Source organism: Tachysurus fulvidraco, chromosome 17 (genome assembly GCF_022655615.1).
Source record: "Tachysurus fulvidraco isolate hzauxx_2018 chromosome 17, HZAU_PFXX_2.0, whole genome shotgun sequence".
In the NCBI taxonomy this organism is placed as follows: Eukaryota; Metazoa; Chordata; class Actinopteri; order Siluriformes; family Bagridae; genus Tachysurus; species Tachysurus fulvidraco.
In genome coordinates, this window is record NC_062534.1 from 16,093,118 (window position 1) to 16,114,688 (window position 21,571).

At 37.8% G+C, this 21,571-nt stretch overlaps 1 protein-coding gene across 2 annotated transcripts; it reads right to left on the reverse strand.

Moving 5' to 3' along the window:
* Nucleotides 1–221: 221 nt before the first annotated feature.
* On the reverse strand, nucleotides 222–19,924 carry stag2b (stromal antigen 2b). 2 transcript variants are annotated; one of them, XM_027135686.2, is made up of 33 exons: nucleotides 19,733–19,924; nucleotides 16,032–16,166; nucleotides 15,847–15,925; nucleotides 14,510–14,653; nucleotides 14,298–14,394; nucleotides 14,132–14,208; nucleotides 13,827–14,031; nucleotides 13,495–13,646; nucleotides 11,951–12,024; nucleotides 11,567–11,690; nucleotides 11,365–11,463; nucleotides 11,050–11,129; nucleotides 10,835–10,942; nucleotides 9,860–9,971; nucleotides 9,561–9,678; nucleotides 9,362–9,465; nucleotides 9,071–9,163; nucleotides 8,885–8,974; nucleotides 8,549–8,752; nucleotides 8,297–8,367; nucleotides 8,112–8,199; nucleotides 7,941–8,021; nucleotides 7,762–7,854; nucleotides 7,491–7,665; nucleotides 6,693–6,832; nucleotides 6,488–6,589; nucleotides 6,245–6,393; nucleotides 5,990–6,118; nucleotides 5,321–5,526; nucleotides 4,093–4,330; nucleotides 3,352–3,465; nucleotides 2,715–2,841; nucleotides 222–2,597 (listed from the first exon to the last, which is right to left on the reverse strand). In XM_027135686.2, the coding sequence occupies exons 2-33, from the start codon at nucleotides 16,073–16,075 to the stop codon at nucleotides 2,475–2,477; spliced, it is 3,840 nt and encodes a 1,279-aa protein (XP_026991487.1). In that variant the 5' UTR covers nucleotides 16,076–16,166; nucleotides 19,733–19,924; the 3' UTR covers nucleotides 222–2,474. The 2 variants fall into 2 exon arrangements, with proteins under 2 accessions (XP_026991487.1, XP_047658264.1); XM_047802308.1 differs by lacking the exon at nucleotides 19,733–19,924 and adding an exon at nucleotides 16,411–16,488.
* Between the last annotated feature and the right edge of the window lie 1,647 nt (nucleotides 19,925–21,571).

Below are 21,571 nucleotides of genomic sequence, written 5' to 3' on the forward strand. Positions count from 1 at the left end.
TTTAGACTGCGAAATAGCCCAGGAGACCAGCAACTACTGAAAAACTAAAACCAGCTCATGTTTAATTCATATTTTTGTGAACATGAAGTGAAGCTCTTTATTTACATTTACAGCATTTGGCAGACATTTATTCTCTACCAGGAGTTTATGCATTGCCACATGACCAGTTATCAGTGACCTAGAATGAATTAGGACACAAAAAAACAAAGCACACAAAAGAATGAGGTTTACTTTTATTCAAAAACTTACTGTCTCCAGATAAATAGAAATCAGAAACAGTACAGTAAGTGACAGGACAGGGAAACAATTATGTATCAGCATAAATCTTTGAACAGGGTAAATAGGCTTATAAACATTAACAGGGAAAAACACTAGAAAATTAAGTTTTTGTTAAAATGCACATATATTTACACAATCTATTCAGCAGTTTTGCCAATGTAGTGGTGAGTGACAAACAGGTGCCAGTTTCCAAAGGCTTTGTATTCATAGTTCTTTAGGTTGTGTTGCACTTTCTAACTCAATTACACACTTGCTATTTGGGATCATGGCTTCAATAGCAGTGCTGTCCTGTCGGAGACATGTAACTTTCTACAGAACTGTGTTCCAGCCCTAATCAAACAGGCTAATCAGGTAGATTGATTTATTTGGCGCTGGTGTGTTGGTTTAGGGGTGAAACTGCTTACTGCAGAAGGTAGCTCTCAAAGACCAGGCTTGGTAATCACTGTTCTAAAATAATTAGAAATCTGCACAAAACAAGAAATGAAAAGTAACATAATATTGAAAAATTGAGAACGTTTTTACAGGCATGTTTAAGGCCAAGACATGGAATGATTAAAATATATCCCTGTGACAAAACAGGTTTAGATATAATGTTTCAGTACAAGCTAGATGTGTTCATTTAACTTTATAGAGCTGCCCAAAAGCAACACAAAACCTGTTCATGTTTAAATGGAGAATTACACCGTGTTACATTGAAGCTTTGACACTGGAATAGAAACAAACAAAAACTTAAAGCTGAATGTAGTAACTCTGATTGTGAAGCTTAACCAACCAAATTTACATTTAGGAAAATGTAAAAACCCCAAAACCTGGGAATGCAAACAAACAAAACACCATAAAAAATGCAAAAAAAAAAACAAACAAAACTCATTGGTGCTTGGCTACATGCTTTTATATATATATATATATATATATATATATATATATATATATATATATATATATATATATATATATATATATATATATATATACACACACATACACGTATATATATGTATATATACGTATATATATACGTATATATTATATATATATATATATACACACACACACACACACACATATATAAAATCCTTTTTAATTTTAAATTGGAGCTTAAAAGTAAGAGAAATCCTAAATGCAGTTATAAAATCAGCACCAATTGATACTTTTTTAAAACTTATTTAAAAGTATATGTCTACATCACTGTTTAGCTGAATGTATGGGAGAAAACAATGGAGCAGACTTACTACAGTAATATTTGCTTTTAATTCAATACAAACAAAATGGCACTATTTCAGAGATTTCCTTTTGATTCCTTGGTTTTGCTCTTTGAAGGGTGTGGATCTAATATCTGGGAAGACAACTTCCTCTGTTATTAACAGACACTATTAGCTGCATTTTAGTTATCTTTCTCAAAGGGATGTGAACAAAACTAAACACTAGATATAAAGAGGTGGAGGATGTCCTCCATTTTACATATTAGTTAAGAAGTTTAAAATATATCACATCACTCACTATGATGAGCAATAACCTGCTTATAAATTACTACTTTACACCTGATTACTCACTATTACAAAAGGGCTATACATAACATAGTTATCTTTAAGTTAAAAAAAAAAAAGAAGATGCATTCACCCCAGTTTCAAGAAATACCACAACTCTTGAAGAGCTCACATACACTTCTTCACACAAGATGACGTTCAACTTTGAAATATATTTTATATATTTATACATGGCGAAGAACAGTCCAACAATCCATGGCATTCATTCAGCCCCCAACATTTTGCATTAAAAGTGAGCGCTTACTCAATATCTAAGCCACTATATCATCTCTAGTGAACAAGAATAGACGTTTTTGTTTAACCAGTTACTACACTGATCTTGTGTATATAGATATTTTTTTTTTTTTTTTTTTACAAAATCAACATTACAGAAAAGGTTTTTTTTCTTCAAAAAAGATTTTCTCTATCATTTTATCCTGAAACACGAGTACCACAATGGCCTACAAAAGAAAATGTTGAAATTCAGAGTGAGTTCAGTGTTACCAAATAAATGGCCATCGATTCTCTTTATTTCTTATATTGAGGCTATTGATACTCCACAACATGGAGTAAACTGTAGAACTGAGCTGTCTATTACAAATCACCCCTATTAGTGCCACCTAGTGGAGCTCTCTCATGGCAACAGAATGGAGCTTTGATCCCTCCGTATTACCGCTGAAAAGCATCATAACCCAGGAAATGAGTGGTCCTTACAGACTCATCCATGATAGAGGCTGGGTCAAAAAAGTCTGGTTTCAGCTCTGTTCTCTCTCGTCGATTCTTTGAGGCAGGCTACAAAACAAGGCAGATAAGACTGTACATTAACAATAATACAATTTTTCACTGCTTATAAATGAAGCCTATACAGAGAATGCTATTCAATTGGGATGGCCACTTAGAGTTCATTACCAGATCAATATCCATTGTGTCAAAATCTATGCCTTCGTTGAGATCCTCAATTCTGCTTTCTGATGACATCATTACATCCTCGACAATTGGCTCCTCGTCGTCTTCCATAAGGCCTGATCCTCGGCGTCTGAAAAGACATACATACAATGAAGTTTTTTTTAATACCAGAACCAACAAAAATACCAAATGCGATTTGTTTTATTTAAAAATTTAACAAAGCTCTTTATAGCATGTAAATCTTAAATAAATGGCCGCTGTGTGTCTCAGATGAAATATTCATCTACCACCACACAGGATAAGACCTCATGCTGTCTGCATCTCTAAGGCTTTCTGCAGTAAAAACACAGCTTGCTGAATTACAGGCAATTAGTGAATTAGGTCTTTTAGTATTAGTCATACTATCAACTTCTGAAACATCAAATGACATAAGACTCATATGCAGTAAATGGGTTTAAAACCATTTAAAAAATTTGAATTCTGGTTAAAGGGAACCCCCCCCCCCCCCCAAAAAAAAAAAACCACCCTTTACTTATGCTACAACGTCATCAGATAACAGTAAATAATAATGAGTAATGAATATTTTTATATCATGGGCATTATGAAAGCAAGGAAACGTATTTAGTATGTGCTCCTTTACATTGCATGCTGCAGGTTGCTCCTCAGTTTGGCGTAGTTCATGGCTCTCTCATGCTGCTGCCTGGCAGCTTCTTCCTGCTGCTGCCTCTGGGCCAACATCCAAGTGACCTGTGTGCTGCAAAACCATACAGGCAAATCTTACTGCATGAACAATACACAGAAGCAACACTGTTACACATAACTACTTACAGCATGCACAATAATATCATCTGTTTTTTCACCAAAGAAATGAGTCATGCTGTGAAGTGGAAACAGCAAGGTATAAAATCCCAAGAGAAGGTGCTCAGGCTACCAGTTTTTGAAAGCTTATTGCTCAGAAGAATCACTGGTACTTGCTCATTAATGCTGCTTTCCACTGGCTTTTGAGACTTAACCAAAATTTGATGATCGTAAATTATAAAAACAAAGCTGTTTGTTATACAAATAGATCCATTTATTATTGGCATGATCTACCAATTCCTAAATCCACTAAATCATGAAAGTTCATTAACATGAATTTTATTTTTGATGTGTCAATTATTTCAACTTTTATCATCAGCAAGGCCACACAAACAAAAAAACAAACAAACCATAACCTGTTTGGAGCTTACTTCAAGTTACTATTCCAATTATCTTGTTTTAGCATATTGCACATAAATGCCAAAATACAAAAGTTTTGAAGAATATGTGAAATTATTCTCCATAGAGAGTTAAAAATTATTGCTGTCATATTTTCGCAAGTCTTTGAATACTATGCTCTTACTTGTAGTCTATGGGGGTCTGGTGATTGTGAGGTTGGGGTGTGTAAGGGTGTGTGCGTTGCTGTGGATGTTGTTGCTGCTGCTCAGCTGGCATTGTATACACTCCCATGTAGCTGTCTTCAGGCCGTAGGCGTTTGGGGTCACGCATGACTGTGGAGGTAAGATGTGGAGAAGGCATCATGACTGGCGTCGGCATGCTCTGCTCTCGGTTCAGCCACACTTCGCTGCTGCTACTCTCCTCTGCCACACACACAAAAGCAAAGTTAAGAAGGTTGTAGGACTGCAGATTTCCTAATATGAATACAATTTTGGGCACAATAATTGTAACACAGTTTGTATACGTGTTAACTTCTTATATGTTGTTGCAGATAATGCTAGCACATATATACGGTGCCAGGAGCACAGCGTGTTCTCACAAAATGAAAAGGAAATTAGTCATTTTAACAGATGGTTAAATAATTTGTCATGGCAAGATTTCTGTTCCTCTGGCAACAGCAACTTATAAGCCACTTGCAGGCAGGAAAGCAAAAAAAAAATATCTTGATAAGCACGCTCTATGTGCGGTCTCACTGTGATGACTGATACATCAAATTTATTCCTTTTAAACATTTAATAGTAATGTGTTTATTTATTAAAAATGAATTTAAATTGTAAACATTCATCAAACATTTGTTTAAGACATATTTGTTCATTCTCACTACAAGCATGCATTTGGGTAATTAAAAAAATGCTTAGCTTTATAACAGTTGCATTTTTTTTGTAGACAAGCCATGCTTCAAATGGATAAATAACAACAACAACTGTATATGTGAGTCAACAACATGGCACTACAAAGTCCCAAAAGTGTTTAAAGCCTAAATTTGATCAAACTCATAGCTGTAAACTTGATTGGCCCTTTGGAAAGTGTGTCTACCTCTAGCGGGGGAAAAAGCCACAGTAAGACAAGGTTAAAGATTGCGTTGTAACCAGCATTTAGAGAGTCACAGAGTACTTTTGGCTTATATATTTTTTTCACCCTGCTGCATCATCCATGCATCCATACCATCCTTTAGTAGTCATTCTGTTGTATGTAATGTTTGTTTGAGTGCAAAATCAAACTGTGTAAATATAACTCAGGTTTACGATTTTCGTACCTTTTAATATTTTTTGCTACAGCTACTTTTATGGTTCAATTAAAGCAGCTGAACATTCTCAATCCATGTGACAAATTCTTTAAACTAAGACTAGTACCTTCAGATAGTTTCCTTTTGCCTGTGACAGGCTTGGCTTTTTTGCTGCGGATAGTGGAACCACGGCTGCTGATGCCGCTCACCACGGACATGGTATCGTCATCACCGCCAGCCTGTAGAGAGTTCCTGTAGGAGATAAGTGGGAGCCAACAGTCCTCCCTTTGCAATGTCATCTGAAATGTCATAAAGCGCTCCAGATACATGTGCCTGAAAAGAGAGAAACAGGTAAAAAAAAAAAAATCAGCAGGCATACTTGAACTTTGTTTAAATCATTAATCAACATGAACCATTTTCAGACTTTTTGGCAGAATAGAAAAAACCACATGGAACAGCGATGTAACAATGCAGGGGGACCAGCAATAAAATGAATATCTGCCAGCTTAAAACTGAGCAGCTGATGTCAGTGTTCTTTCCCCCAACCTACTCCATCTACCATGTATGTCATGACGACAGATAAGAGCGGAGATGTTTTTCTGTACTTGTTAAAAATATTTTCTAAAAACCTACATATAGTGGAAGATTGTACTTCATTATGAAGTTCTTCAGTTTTTGTGATTAAAAAAAAAAACTTACGTAAACGCCACATCACGATAGAAACGCTGTAGTATTGACCCTACACATATTCAAATATCACTTCGTCACAAGTGTGAGATTAAAAACTTGATCTTACACAGTGCGTTTGTCCTGTCTCATAAGCTTGGATGAGAATTCACTGAGGATGTCCAAAAAGGCCAGGTTTACAGGTGGATATCCATCTCCTTGTGGGTTTGGCTCCTTGAAGGCAAACTCAATACCATCCCTACAGGTCAAAGACAGAGTAAAATAATGATCAAGAACAGACCATAATGAAATCCCCCATATGCATCCCTTTACCACAGGAAAGCAAGTATCTGAGAGTAACCACAGTGGCTCGGTAGCAGCATACTTGTGTAACATGGCGATCGCCTCTCTGGTCTTCAGTTGATCCAGGCCAAAAGTTAAAGAGAAGCGACGAGCCAGCTCTTTAATGCCGCAGAAAGCTGAAGATGAACGGTCAAAGCCTGGGCCCAGATCTGACAGCAGCTCATTGAACAACTATAAAAAGCAAAGAGAAAAGGGCATGCAACTCTTAAGTTGTGAAAGTGTATGAGGAAATGGATCATATGGTTCAAAATAAACACACACTTACCTGCTGCAAGCTCAGAATGAGTGTCTTTGCACATTGGATCTTATCAATCTGTCTTGTTTTGCTCATGGTTTCCTTGATTATGTCACCGTAGTCATTATAATACTGATGCGGAAAAGGGTAGACAAGTTGATGGAGTGAAAGTTAGCAATTTGTCACGGTTACGGCTTGAAGAAAGTCGATGATGAAATGAAAAATTGAGACTCACCCTCATATACTGCTTAAATATGTCAGCACCAGTCTTCATCTCCACCACATTGTAGATGATGAGCTTGCAGTAAGCTGCGAGTAGGTTTCGTCTCTTGTGCAAAGCTTCTATTTTGCCTGCTTCATCGTCCTGCTGTCCATCTGTTGAAACACAACCAGCACAGTAAATTAGTGGGTAATCTTAAATATTTTATGTTGATATATACTGTATCACAGCTGTGCTGCCTCCCTCTTGTGGTAAATTGTGTCATTAAGGATTAGATGATACGGAGTTCAACGCGATACAAGGAATTCAGAAACACAGCAACTTAAAAAAAAAAAAGTTTACAAAACATTTAGAATAGGTTTGCATATTTGTATGAATAGTTTTTGAATAAGATCTGTTTAAGGAATAATTAATGCAACAGACCACACTTGCTAACCTAACACTGATACCTACATCATCAAAATCATACACGGTTTTGTAATCCCACAGATACGTGTTAGAAATAACGTTCAAGCTTTTAGAGTGCCAGGTTACCCATACATATATTGATATCTGTATATACACACCTTTGGTTTAACAAGATTTTAAGTCAGACCATTTCAGCTGGAGTCAAAGAGTCATTCAACTCCATGTTTACATTGAGCTTAAGACTAATCTACCCATTAACATCTAAACTCATGTTCTAAAGGCAATTTCAGGAAATCACCTAAAGCAGAAAATGAAAGCATTATAGATAAAAGGAAAAACTGGATGGTCTGTTCATTCCACACAATGGACTATAGTCCATTGTATAAAAAAGGCAGTATGTTGAACCTGTGCTGCTGTTATCCTCATCCTGGTCAATGAAAACATGGTCTAAGATGAAGCTGAGCAGCTCAGACTGCAATGAGGCATCTGGTGAGTAAACCAGCGGCTCCAGCACTTCCCTCCCTCCAGATATGATCTGGTGACTGAAGATCATCAGCAGGTCACACAAGATGGTGAAGGCCTGCATGGAAAGGGCTAGTTAAATAAGTGTCTTCATCAGGTAGGATAGGAAGAGATGCAAGGACAATTAACTGAGAGAATATTCTCTCATACTGACCTGCTCTTTCACAGTGGTGTTGACACTGGCTAAATATCGCTGGCACATCAGGCAGAATGCACGCATTTGCTTTCTCAAAGTCAACATATCCTCCTATCGACATCAAAAGAAATAATTAACAAACTAAGAAAAGGAAAGTTACTTAACAAAACGGAAGCAAAGAAAAAACATCGTCTTACTTTTTTGCAGCTGCCCTCGGACACCTTGGCTAAGTGCCAGAGAATCACATAGTGTGTACATTGCAGTGCATGTATGACAATCTGAAAGGTCAGGCATACAAAAACCGAGTCAGTCGCTCATTGCAATCTCTTTGTACTCCAAATCAAACAAAACACCATTTAAAGAGTCACCTGCTCTGGCATGTCCCCATTCTCAATGCCTGTATTGAGTAACTTATAGTTGCTGGTGAACAGATCCCATTTCGAAAGGTCATGAGCACTGTGAAGAGACAGTGGGGAAAAGAGCAATAAATGACATGACAAACAACTACAACTGTATAACAAAAGATCGTAAACTGTAAAATGTAAATCTCTACTTGTGAAAAGCAGTGATCCTCTTTAGTGTGGATAGGACTTGATAAGCATCATCCTCATCTGGTTCTTCTCCCTAAGAAACAAGGCATTGTGGAAAGAAAAAAAAAAAAAGAATGTGAGCATTTAAATAGACAGCTTAAATACAAGTAAATTGTTTTCAAGCAAGAAAAAGCAGATATATTCTGAAAATAACAGGCAGTGTCTCAATGCATATATCTAATAAACTGCAGAGAGCTCAGCTTGCCTGTCCTCACCTCTTGAAGAAAGTCTTCTAACAGCTTATTGAACTTGTCCACCTGTTCGTCCAAGAGCTGGCTGCGTGCGATGTCTACCCTGTTGAAGATTGTGAACTCCTCGTTGCAGAGGGAATGGTAGGTCTTCGAGCAGGCCTCTAGCACATCAGTGTCAGTGTGCTTCTCCACAATGTCCCTGATTTGTCTCAGCAGTGATTCCAAATGCTGAAGATGGGATAACAATAACACAGTATTTTGAACATTGCCTACCGTCAGATCTACAGCCAATTAACAATTTTATATTTTGCTTTTTTCACTATCTAAACAACAAACGTATAAAGTAGCTCTGGGCCTCACCTTTTCCAACCGCCCTGTTGTATAGATCTCTAGATCAAAAAACTGTGGTAACTGCAGAAGATTTGTCACCTTCTCTGCATCAACTGAATACTGTCAGGAGAAAGAGTACTTGTACTTATCCACATATGAAATGTTTACACACTTCTTTAGCTCCCAAACAATAAATAAAATAAAAATACTATTTACCTTTGCAAGTAAAGGTGGCATTGCCACTGCAAAAAGCTCAGTTATTCGTGTCCGATCGTCAAGCTGCGTTTTCTTCTCTTTTGCTGTCAATACCTGGAAAAAAAAGGAAACTGCTAAACAGTGTGTGTGTGTGTGCAGACTAAATTACATAATTTCAATTCACCATTAACTTAATTTCTTTTGTGAAATAATCCTTCCCTTGGAAGAATGGACACGTGATTCTGCTTGTACTTAATTTGTATTCCACACATTTGCAATGCTAATGACGTGCATTTCCACAGTGTCTCTTACCCTTTTGCCAGTGCCTCTGCCTACAGGGGGATGGCATTCTGCAGCTTGTCGGATGGTACAGAGCATGATCTCAATCAGCGCAGTCTCCTGTCTGTCTGTCAGAGCTATACGGGACATGTTCAATTAGAACCATTAGCACAATAAAATACCCTCAGTACACTGTCACAACAGTTACACAAGCCCATGGGATATTTCAGACCTTCCTCTCCAGGCAGGGGCTCATCCAGCAACAGACTGATCATGCACTCCCAGTCCTTCAGCAGTTCAGAGGCACAGTCCCACATGCTGTCCACCAGGTACGCAGCATGTTCATGAAGCTGAAGACAAGACAGTGTGTTAAACAGTGAGCATCTAATAACTGGACACAGAGTCATTACCATGTTTAGTGCTTTTTTTATTTCAATCTATAAACACCTTGACATGACCTGTGCATTCAACAGCCAAAGACACTATTGAGGTCAACAGAGAAAGGAGGGTGAATGTGATGCTGTGACTCACCTCACTCTCTAGAAAGAAGAAAACAGTAGTTTTCATCAGATTGGCATTCAGACTCTGTCTGCCCCGTCTCTTAGGCATGCTGTCATCCTCTATGTTCTGATGGCTGAACAATCTACAAAGGAAAAACAAAAAGGTTTCAGGGAGAGATAACTGTCATTTAGGTCCTGACCCTACATTTCATCTTTGCACAGATAAGAGCACACTGCAGTCTCTCGAATACCTTGCATCCACACGAGTTGGGAATAAGGAGTCAGAGACAAAACTACAATCTGTATTATGATATTCCAAACTAATAGGTTGTTTTGACAATACTGTAACAGCAATATGCAGTCAGTGCTGTATCAGAGCATGAGGTTGGAATTGGGATCTGTGTATAATTTATACAACAGCTCAGATAAATCAAACCTGCTCCAATACACCAGACGTCCTCCCTACTGATAACAGACAGGAGGCGGTGGCCAGTATGGAGAAGATAAGAGTGTGTGCTCCAGAGTGGAGCAATGAAAAAGTGTCTGTCCTATTGTCAGGAGACCGGTAGTTAAAATCCCAATAAAGCCACAACCAGACATTGCCATGAGCCATGGGAGCAAAATTGGCCATGCTGTCTGGGTTAGATGCACACTCCCTTTCCCCTGTCAATCACAGCAACACTAGCAAATGGACAGGAGTCTGTGTACTCGTACATACAGAAGAAAGCAGATAGCACCTTACTGTGAGACTTGCAAAAACTGTTGGATGGAGTCACATTTCTCCGAGGAAGCATGCGTTAGCCTTCACCCTTCCCAGGACTTGCGTGCTATCTCGGGTAAACGTGACCGATATGTAATGCGGTGTATACCAAAGATACCCATGTGCCCAACCTGCTTTAGGTTACTCTAATCTCTCTCCTCCAAAACACAACAGACGTTTTAGAGTATGTCACAACATGTGTGTGTTCTATTGATTAAGAAAGAAAAAAGCGAAATCAAGCCTCACTTCTTGAAGAGGAACTCTCCAGCAGCCACAGCAACAGGCCGATGGGCTGAGTACACCAGGTGGTAGACACTCTCACAGTCCTCTGCTGTCAGGACCTCATCACTGCTACTGGAAAAGCAAACAAAGGAATCATGTGAGCATACTATCAGGTTTTGTCTCACCTAAATTTAAATTCACAGAATAACAATAACAAATGTCTGTATATGCATACTTACTGTAACACGAGTGTGAGTAGTTTTATTGCTTGCACAGCAACGTCATACTCCTTGTCCAGTGTCATGGAAACAATCCGATCCTGAAAAGAGAGGAAAAAAGTTAGTAGCAGTTTGCATATATCCAAATATATAAAGATATTTTAAAATCATACTAAGAAAATTTTAAAAGAAACTTAGGCACATATAACTATTACTATTAAAAATTATGAAATTAACTATAAACAGTTCTTTATTCCCACTTTGATGAAATTCTGCTCTTTACTGCTTTTTCCCCTCTATGCGTTTGGAAAGAAATAAACTGCAGATGGCTCTCACCTTGAAGCGGCTGGTAAACAGCTCCAACTTGGCGTTGAGCTCTCTGTTGTAGTAGAGGCCCTGCAGAGCTGTGAGGCATTTCAGCCGCACTTCGCCTTGCTGATGAAGAGAGCAGAGAAACAATGAAGCTCCACTACTAGCATCCAGCACATGCTTCATCCCTGTGTGAATCAAACATTTGGAAAACATCCAACCACCTCACCTTGTCGTGCATCGTCCAGCCGACATATTTCAGGTAGCTGTCGTTGAGAAATGCATCACTGTACATTTTCATCCACACCCCGATTTCCTCAATGCAGATCGCTCGGATCTCGGCTATCGCATCACTGCAGGGAGAAAGACAATCAGTAACCAAAGCCTCATTTGTCATGATGTCTAGATGTAAGCTTCTGACACGATAGAAAAAAAATTGCTTTCCAATTTCCAACAGTTTGTGCTAAAAAAATTTTTTTCTAAACAAAAATATTGCCCTAGATTATATTTGTCAATTATCAATTAATCTGAACACCTGCTCTGTATCTCTAATAAACAGAATTATGTAGCATTTTTCTTCTTATTGCTATCAGAAGACCAAATGATGGCATACCGGTATCTGTGCACAAAAACTCCCTTGAAAATAGCATTCATCATATTTTCAATTTCATCCTGATTTTCTTGAAGCTGCAAAGAGAAGTACAAACATTATTACTTAAATCCAAAAACCTCTTAGTAAAAACATTCATACTCTAGTTCACCCTTAAAATAATGCACAGGTTTGCGATTATTACTGTATTGCTTGAGAGACATGAATGGCCATTCCCAGTTAAATCACACACCAGCCTCCAACACACTCACACAGATGGCATGCCAGCAGGACTATCATTACATAAAGGAACTGTTAATTAATATTAGTACTCCAAACTAAAGATAGCTCTGCAATCATTCTGACAATTCTGCCTTAAACAGGATTATATGTTTTGTTTTTTTAAAAACTCATTGACAATCTTTTTGGGGAAGTGATTTACTCCTTGTTGATCCAGCAAGTCTACAAACATTTTTGTGGGCATACAATCTACAAAAGCAAAAAACTTTCAACAGTAAGACTGCATGCCACATCCCTCATTGGAATACAATTTCACTAAAATATTTTATTAATAAAAATAAATTAAATGGCATTTGGATTTATACGAGGTTATGAAACACTGATAAATGTTAATAGCTGTTCATGTTGACAAAACAGCATTAAATACAGAAAGTAATGGATAGCTTGTGCCAGATACTTAAAGACAGTTGTGCTTATCCTCTATCTCCTTGGCATGGATCTTTAGTATAGTCATCAATACTGCTGTTACCTGAAACCTTTTATATTTTATTGCTGATATTTTAACATATAGAGATGTGTAACATTAATTGCACGTTATAAAAACAGAAAAGTCTGCATCTGGCTTTAGCAGACAAAGGAAAGTCTCCCCAAATAAAGACATACCACTTCAAATACAGGGGAAATGGCCATGTATGTCAGTAGCTACAGATACAAATTATGCAATCGTACAAATCTGAAATACTTTTGCTACAGACCAGAAAACCAACAGTGCTGGTGTCTATGTTTTTAATGCTTGTTGAGCAAGACATGAATAAAATTATCAATATATTATCTTTCATAGAAAATACTAAAAAGACACAGTGAATTGTCTTATCCTTGCATGCATTTTTTTTTCTTGTAGACTGTTATGCAATAGCTGTCCTTTATCAGGGAATTGAAATGTTAGACCAGGTGCATTTTTTGCAAACTAGGTAAAAGCTGCTTTATGGCAGTTTACAATGCAACATTCAGGTTGTAAACCAAAGAGGTCTTTAGTTTCTAATGTGGTGACTTACTGACTCTCAATCATGGTGTGAATGCTCTCACGTGTGATGCCAATGAAAGAGCTTTAAAGTAAGCGTGCTTTACACAAGGAAATCCATTATGGTTTACAAATAACCACAAGTTAAATTACAAACTTTTTTTGTCACCTATGAAATTTGCTTGAAGTTTGCCAAGTGTTTATTCGATCATCTCATAATCAAGCAGCTTTTTTATTTAAATATTGAAAGTGCAATCTTGCACAGATCCCATGAAGCCACTGGAGTAGTTGTAAAGTTTGGCTGTACCTCCTTGCGTTTCTGTAGGAGCAGCTCCAACCTGTCGTTAGCCCGCTTGCCGATCATCTTGTTTCGCTCTGCTTCATACTGGCGCTGGGTGTTGTCCATGTTAATGCTGAGGTTCAGTGCTACATTCACCAGAGCTGTCATAAGCTTCATGGCTGTATCACAACACACACGATAAACAGGTATCTATTAATACAATATGCCATAGACACAGAGATAGACAGACAGTTACAGATTCAGTTCAGTTACAGTTCATTCACACTGAGATAACAGTCAGATCCTCTCAGAGGGATTGTCTGAAGAAAAATGGCCATTATAAATATAGTAGGTCTGACCTGCTAGTGTGCTGGTATGTCTAAAGGCTCGCACTTGGGAGTCTGACAGACCGGTGAGCAGGGAGATGACTGTGTCCATCATATATTCATCATAGATGATGCTGTACTGACACTGTCGGACCAATACAGAAATGAACTCGCAAAAACTGGACTTGAACTTCTTCCATTGTGGCCCAGCCATTGTGAGTGGGTAATCTCCACTGTCCTACAGTAACAAACAATACTTTTATTTAGTACTGAGACAAAGATGTCCAGCATATTAAACACAACACTGAAAGCATGTTCCACAGCAAGTAAAATCTTGCCTCGTCAAATTCTTCAGTCATCTTTCTGATGATCTCAGAGTTCTGCATGTGCCGAAACATCTCACCACTCACAACACCTGCAATAATAAACAGTGTGCGTCTCAATAACGAACAAAATGACACCACAACTTAGTTCTAGCTCACAACAGGGAGAATCCTAATGTACCTTTACAGCCAGAACACTGGATAAAAAAGTTTATCAAGTCAAGGAGAGCCATGTCTCTGTCCTGTTTGTAGGACTCAATCCAATCGTCCACGACAGACTGGGGTGGGGGAGGTGGGGGTAAACAAAAAAGTTAAATCTTTAAGACCGATAGAAAATTCAACAAGAAAATATTAAACTATACGTTTTGAGAACTCAGCAGTGTCGACACTGACCTGCATGGCGCTCTTTCCCAGCTTGACAACTTCAAACAGCATGATATTCTCCATGCCATTCTCTTGATGGTGTCCATTTAAGCGACCAGCGCCTTTTCCACCTCCTTTCCCTTTCTCCCCAGGGGCCTTCTTCCCCTTTTTCACCTACAGCACAAAATTCAGTACAGCCTTAACAATGGCTCTGTAAACAATCTTCAATGCAAATGAAATTACTTGAGGAGAATAAAAAAAGGAATTCTAGATCATTGTATATTTAACCAATGTTTGATGTTTATCAACCTATAAGTTTTAATGGTTAGTATTTATAAAACTTTTTACAGAGAATCACAATGTGTGAACAACTCTCATGAAAATGTTCCTGTGCTGGGAAACTTTTCAAAGATCTATGAATGTTATAAAGTGCTAACAATCAACATGCATTCCATAAATGTCTCTAAAACAAAGCCACTAGATCATCATTTATAGCTTTTACTTTGTTAAACAAGATGCTTTATTATTATTATTATTATTAGATAAGGTGGAGTGTCTGCTGTCCCTGATCTATTACTATATTATCGAAAGCAGACATAAATCTCAAAACAATATAAACTTAATATAACGTTCATGAGTCTGTATAAACAAACTTAGTGCTCACTACGGTCCAAACCGGAGAGATGTTTGCAAGTTGTTGATTTCAACAACCTCCTTACTCCTAATTTCAGGCAAATGTAAAAGGTTGAGCAGTTTACTGTATGCTGAAATTAATCTTTTATTATACGATTAATAATGACTTATGGCATCATTTAAAACTCAATAAAACACGTAGTGTAATTAAACTCAAGGCTAAAAAGCTGAGATATCTGACTAGACTCATGTGCTCCTTGTTGCTATGTAACTAATGCACCCAGTAAACCTTGCTTCTTGTATAATCCCTGCATAATGCCCAGTTTGGGATCCATATAAACAATACAGTCTGAATCTGTAACTGAAATTAATTTCTTTTCATTGTTGAAACTCACTGCATTCAATCACAACCAACATGACTTATTTTTCTTTATGGGACTGCTTTGTCAGCATGTGCGGTGTATTTATCAAAACATCTGACCATCTTATCTGATAAGAAAGAGTTAATTTGCTCTACTTTAATTAGTTAAATGTGTTTAAGTCAGAATTATATGGTTAATTATTAATTCTTCATATATAATCATACTGACAACTAAAACTTTCTTCTTATTTTCACGCCATTAGACGCTATCATATTGCACATACTCGCACTATTGAGCAATGTCAAATTATTGATCCCAAAACAAACTAGTTTAGTCAATGTTACATTCAAAATGCTTAGTCGCACAAAATACCTTTCCTTTTCCTTGAACAGCATTTCTCCCATCAGAATCATCAAAGTCAGTATCTGATGAGAATCGTGTGTCAGTGTCCCTGTTTAACAACAAATAAATCAAAATAAATCAAGAATCTTACCCATGATCTCATCACACACTAGACTTATTATGTATCATGAATAATAACAGAAATGATTACTTACTGGGGATAATGAAACTCCGATTGTAATTCTGGTGCTGCTATCATTTCTTTAACATCTTCTGGACCACCTTAACTTGTCAAAGTCTTAATCTTCCTTCAAAACTAGCAGCAAATGCAGATACCTTTGTCATAAGACCTAAAACAGATCCAAAATAAATATCAATTCAGAACATTTGCATTTACTTTCAGATCTGATTATATTAAAACGAATAACTTAAAAGGGAGCAAAAGGGAAGGACAGAGAGAAAAACTGACAAGCAATAAGTCCTTAATGATGGCCAAAACATACTAAAAATATGGAAAATTTTTATTAAATAGTGAAATCAATTATGGAGCAACTAGTGAAAAGCTCAGAAGTAGAAAATAAAAGTTGTGGTTACATTATGGCCACAAGGGGAGCAGTGTTGCACTACTTTTCAGCAGCTGCTCTTTGAGTGCTTGTCCATGTGGGTGATGCACTGAGACAGAAAGCAGAATCAGGAAGCAAAAGTAATACAGGTAGTGCTCAAGATAAATCTCCTGTCTCAAAACAGCTACTACTACTAAGAAAATCATGTTCTGCATTGAGGAGAAAAAAAATTCAAAATAATAGTAATGTTTTCATTTAGTCCCAAAATGCAAAAATATATTTTACTACCAGATTTTCACTATCAGCTGTACCAGAACTGTATAAGCAAAACAAATATTTTGCAGAGGGTTCACAAGTTGCATGCATGTTTCTACAATAAACTAATGAAATAAAACATGAATGTACTTAATCAATTTTTAGTTACACTCTCTATATTTTAAATGAACTAATTTAGATCATAGGGATGTAACTTAAAATGAAGCTTTCCTTAAAGGAAAAGATAACTTGAGATCCAGTAGAGAAAATATATCTACATTTGGGCTGCAATCTCACAGGATATAAACTTGGGAGCACAAGCAAACAGAAGCTTGCAGGACAGTGAAAACAAGGGCAACTAGCTTCTTAACTGAATGTATTGTGAATATACTCTAATAAAACAGCTAAAGTTGAGGAAATGTATAAGCCAGAATTGTTATTAATTTTTTTTTGTATACAATGGTTGCGATCGTATCGTGCTTTTTTTTAAATGATCAATTAATTAAAAAGAAAATTAAACCTGTTTAGTCCATACACAATTCTGATTTAATTCTGAATACCGATACGCACACTGGCACACTGAACAAATACAGCATATGGCATAATTTTAGACCGCTACAAGATACCCATCCCATTATGTCCCAATCATCTTGCCAGAGTGGGCCAAATGCAGATCAATGCATTAACCCATATTCAAAGCAAAATAAACTTTATATGATTATGAGGAATGCTGACCATTAATTCTACATTGCAACAGATATGCTTTAACATTTCCGTGTTAAACTCTTTTTTTGCATAAATTATTTTTACGAATGATTTTACATTCTGTCCAGATATTAATTACAAAAAATTACATGGGAACTTTTTTTCCATTAGTATAAATGGCAGTATTAATGGCAGAATTTTTTTTAATGCCACATATTAAAGTTCTAAAATGACAAAAACGTCTGAAATTATTTCTAAACAGAGGAAAAACACTTTTTACTTCATGTTTCTGTTTAGTTTTCTGTAGACATGTTTAACACTGAGCACCACAGACAGTCTGTCTGCACAATTTAGTCCTGCAGAACTACAGCTTCTGTACCGTGCTGTGTGAGAGCCACACGCCTGAAAATGTGCTTGATGTAGATGAAAACAAGGAGGCGTGGCCTCCTGCACACTGTCACGCTATGCGTCGTGTTCATTGGCCGGTTTGTCTGCGGTTTCCAGGAAACAAGCAAGAGAGCGCACTTCCTCCGTTACCATATAAGGCATTAATTTATCCGCCCTCGTGCTTACCGCGCCCAATCAGAAATGATCATTATGATTCGTGGCCGTAAACATGTAAAAATGGGAGACGTCCGGAAGCAAGCAGATTAACCAGTGGGAAAGAGATGCTCGTGTGTGTTAAAGTGAAACCGCATTAAGCGTTAGGAGTTGTTTTTCTTATGTGCCCTTGAAGAACTTTAGGGAAAAATATAAGGTATTATAAGTAAACAGGTGAAGATACATTAACACTAAGGGGCGTGGCCTTAGTGTTAATGTTATAAACCAATGTGTTACAAGTTTAATCCTCACTAAACTGAATTACAAAAGAAACGTGTGTTGTGTGTGTGTGTGTGTGTGGTGTGTTTATGACGCCGTTATGTCTGAGGTGTAAACACGAATATTATGGCGTATCAGTAATCAGAACAAAAGCAGACTATAACAACGAGTCATAATAGAATTATATACATTCAATATTTTGTTTATAGTATGTAGAATAAAGCTACAAACCCTTAAGGACAACAAGATTTACGTCTTAAAAAGTGGCGCCAAATGAAGCTAACAAGTACAAACATACCTAACAAGCTAACAGGTTCATAAGCACAAAGACACACTAACAAGCTAACAAGTACAAACACACTAGTACACAAGCCAAATAGCGAACTAGTACAACACACTAACTAGTACAATCACCTCAAATGTGATATTCAGGGCTAAGTTATTCAGCTACATACGTGACTTATATAAACAATTTATTGTGTTCAAGAAGCTCTTCCGCAGTAAACCATAGAGTAAATAGGGAGTTTGAACAACTTGTTTAGCATCCAAGTTCGTATGTATTGATGTCGTCTGTCAAACATTTCACTCTACACATCTGGACTAAAACATCCTCCATAAAGTTAGTCATTTGGGGCTGTAACGTTATTTATAAACTACCTCCACACGAGGTAATAAGAGATGAACCACATTATAAGTATTCGCTGTAAAACTAGTGAGAAATGATGCAGACTGTACGGCTGCTAGTCACAGTGAAGGGTCCAGTCAGCTACGTGTTAAAGCTCATGTGAAACATCAGTGAGAGGAAAAATCCCCCTCAATCACATCTCTGAGCTGTTTAAGTTTGTCCTGTACAAAGTGGTGTACAAACCGTGACTGCGTGAGTCACTTAAAACAACCGCAACAAACAAGTTCCAGGGGAAACCAGAATATGGGGAGGGAGAGAGTGAGAGAGAGAGAGAGAAATCTCCATCTTGAAACCAATCCAGCAGCTGTTTTCAGGATTCTCCATTTTGGCTCTGCTTACAGATATGATGCCTTCCAGCTGAGCGAGTCGTGTTGTGATTTACACCGCATTTGTGAGCGTTAAAAACCTTCATCAAATGCATAACTTTAAGTACCAGGACCCAAAGGCTCGTTTTTTGTTCGTGCGACAACAGTTTTCTGCTTTCACGTGCGAGGGGGAAAAAACGCCTCCCCGCGTCCTCCATCTTGGTTGTGAATTTGTGCTCCAGTTTCGCCATAGCGGCTGCGCTCGCGCCCGCTGTCTTTAGCCTGCTAGCTAGCAACATCAACAAAAACAGCTCACATAATTACCGCGGAAGTGGCCTACGATGTCAAGGATTAAACCCTGAGCAGCACTGATGCGCGTTTAAAACCTTAAACTGTAATGTTTTAAAACTGTCCAACCCAGAAAAACCTAGCTTATTTGACTGTTTTGTCCATTTTAAAACCGACTTCTCTCAGAACAACTCCCGCGTATATTCGGGTACGCAAGCTAACCAAAGCTAGCGCTCAGCAAAATATCACTAAACCCCACCAACTTCTGTAAACGTCTCCGCCATTTTACAACTTACCTTCCAGCAGGATTAAATCCAGCACACATGCAGCTCCGTAACGGTGTCGAGTAGCGCTAATTGTTTTGAACGAAAAGCCCGGACAGATTCATGGATGTTAGTTTGAAAGTGGCGGTCAGAGGCTGTCTGTTCCAGACACTCAACCCGCTCGCACCGCTTGGTTTGTTGTTTCGATGATCGAGCGGAAAAAACGGCACAATGCTGCCACCTGCTGGTCACATGGTCACGACCCTTCAAACTGGACCGTGAGCGACATCTAGTGGTCAAACCTGGTTATGACGCTATTAATAAAACAGCAGCAAGGCACTAAGATGAAATAACGAGTCAAAACAAAACAAAAAAGCTCACTGGAAGAAATATGTTATTTTGCACAGTACAGGCTAACGTATGGAGCTTAATTACGACTAGGTGATTTCAGTGTGAAAACGATTTGACGTGTATTTATACTGACATGTATTTAATGTTCCCATATGATCAGATGTTGCCAGATGTTGGCTAGAAATTCCTCATCTATTAATGAATGTGCTGAAAAGCAGGAAGCCATAAAGGAGGCCTGATGCTGGTAAGAACACACTAGGTAAGTACACAGCCATTGCAGCTTGAGACACACTAAATCACTCACTTATCAGACGTTTGGTGCTTACTCTGATAAAGAGTTGCATGGTGTTAAAAGAAGATTGTGTGACTTAAATTCTGAGCCAATTCACTTTCAATAAAAGTCCATGAGTTCAAGTCAGAGACAAGGTAAGGCACGTGTCTTTTCCAGAGAAGCATGTCGGAAACTTTTATATTGTTTAACATCATACGTCATTGAAAATGGATCTAAAATGAAGTATATCCTATATGAAGGATAAAAATGGACACAAGACGCTGTACTAAAAAGCTGATCCATATGATATCTCACATCGGAGGCACCGCCATATAAAAATGGCCCCCCCCCCCCCCCCGGCCTTGGGTCTTGGGCAGGGTGAAAATTGGTTCTGTTTGGAGACGCACATCCCCTATGGATCCAGTGAAAAAACAGCAGATACCAATCTTACACCCTACAATTTCTTTGGATTTGTTGTGAGTCCAGAGTCTCAGATGTTTAAAAAAACTAGTACCCAGGAGCAACCTTCCTCTGTTCAACTGTCATATAGCCATAAGTGAACAAAACATTTTGGAAACAATACTGACTGCATTTAAATCGAGTAACCAAAGGGGAGCCACATGTGAACATCAGGGAAACATTCTGTGTTTACTGGGAAATGATACGTACAACTTCTGAGTTGTACTCAATTTCTGTAATATTTAAAAAATATCTGGGTATGTTTTAAACCCACGTGAATGCATATGTAACTTAACTGTACTCCACATTCTTTACTGAATATGGCTCAACATTATGCTCAAATATGCTAAACATCACAAGAAATTTTAATCTCACTGTTATGTGAAAGAATCTTTTTAACATTTAAAATATGCTGTACAAAATGCATATTAACAAACCTTTATGTATTCCTTAGTGCATCCTCTTCTTGCCGTCCCAATATATGTCACCTTTTCCAGTATGTATAGAAACAAGGAATCCGGTGGCCTTCAGAGACACTGGGGATTGATTGTGGACACCATACAGGCTTTATTTGGGGTTATCTTTACAAACGCTTATCATTTCTTGTGGTTCTGGATCATTAACTTTCCAGCAACAATGTAGATTTAGCCTACAATTTTTGTGTACAGTATCTAACAGAAATTAATAATCCAAAGCATCATGAGGCCTAGCCACCGGAAGCAAGGTATCATTTTCCATCTCAACTGTTCACCTTATAGTTAACAGCAGAATTTGAGGTTTTTAACAAGTCT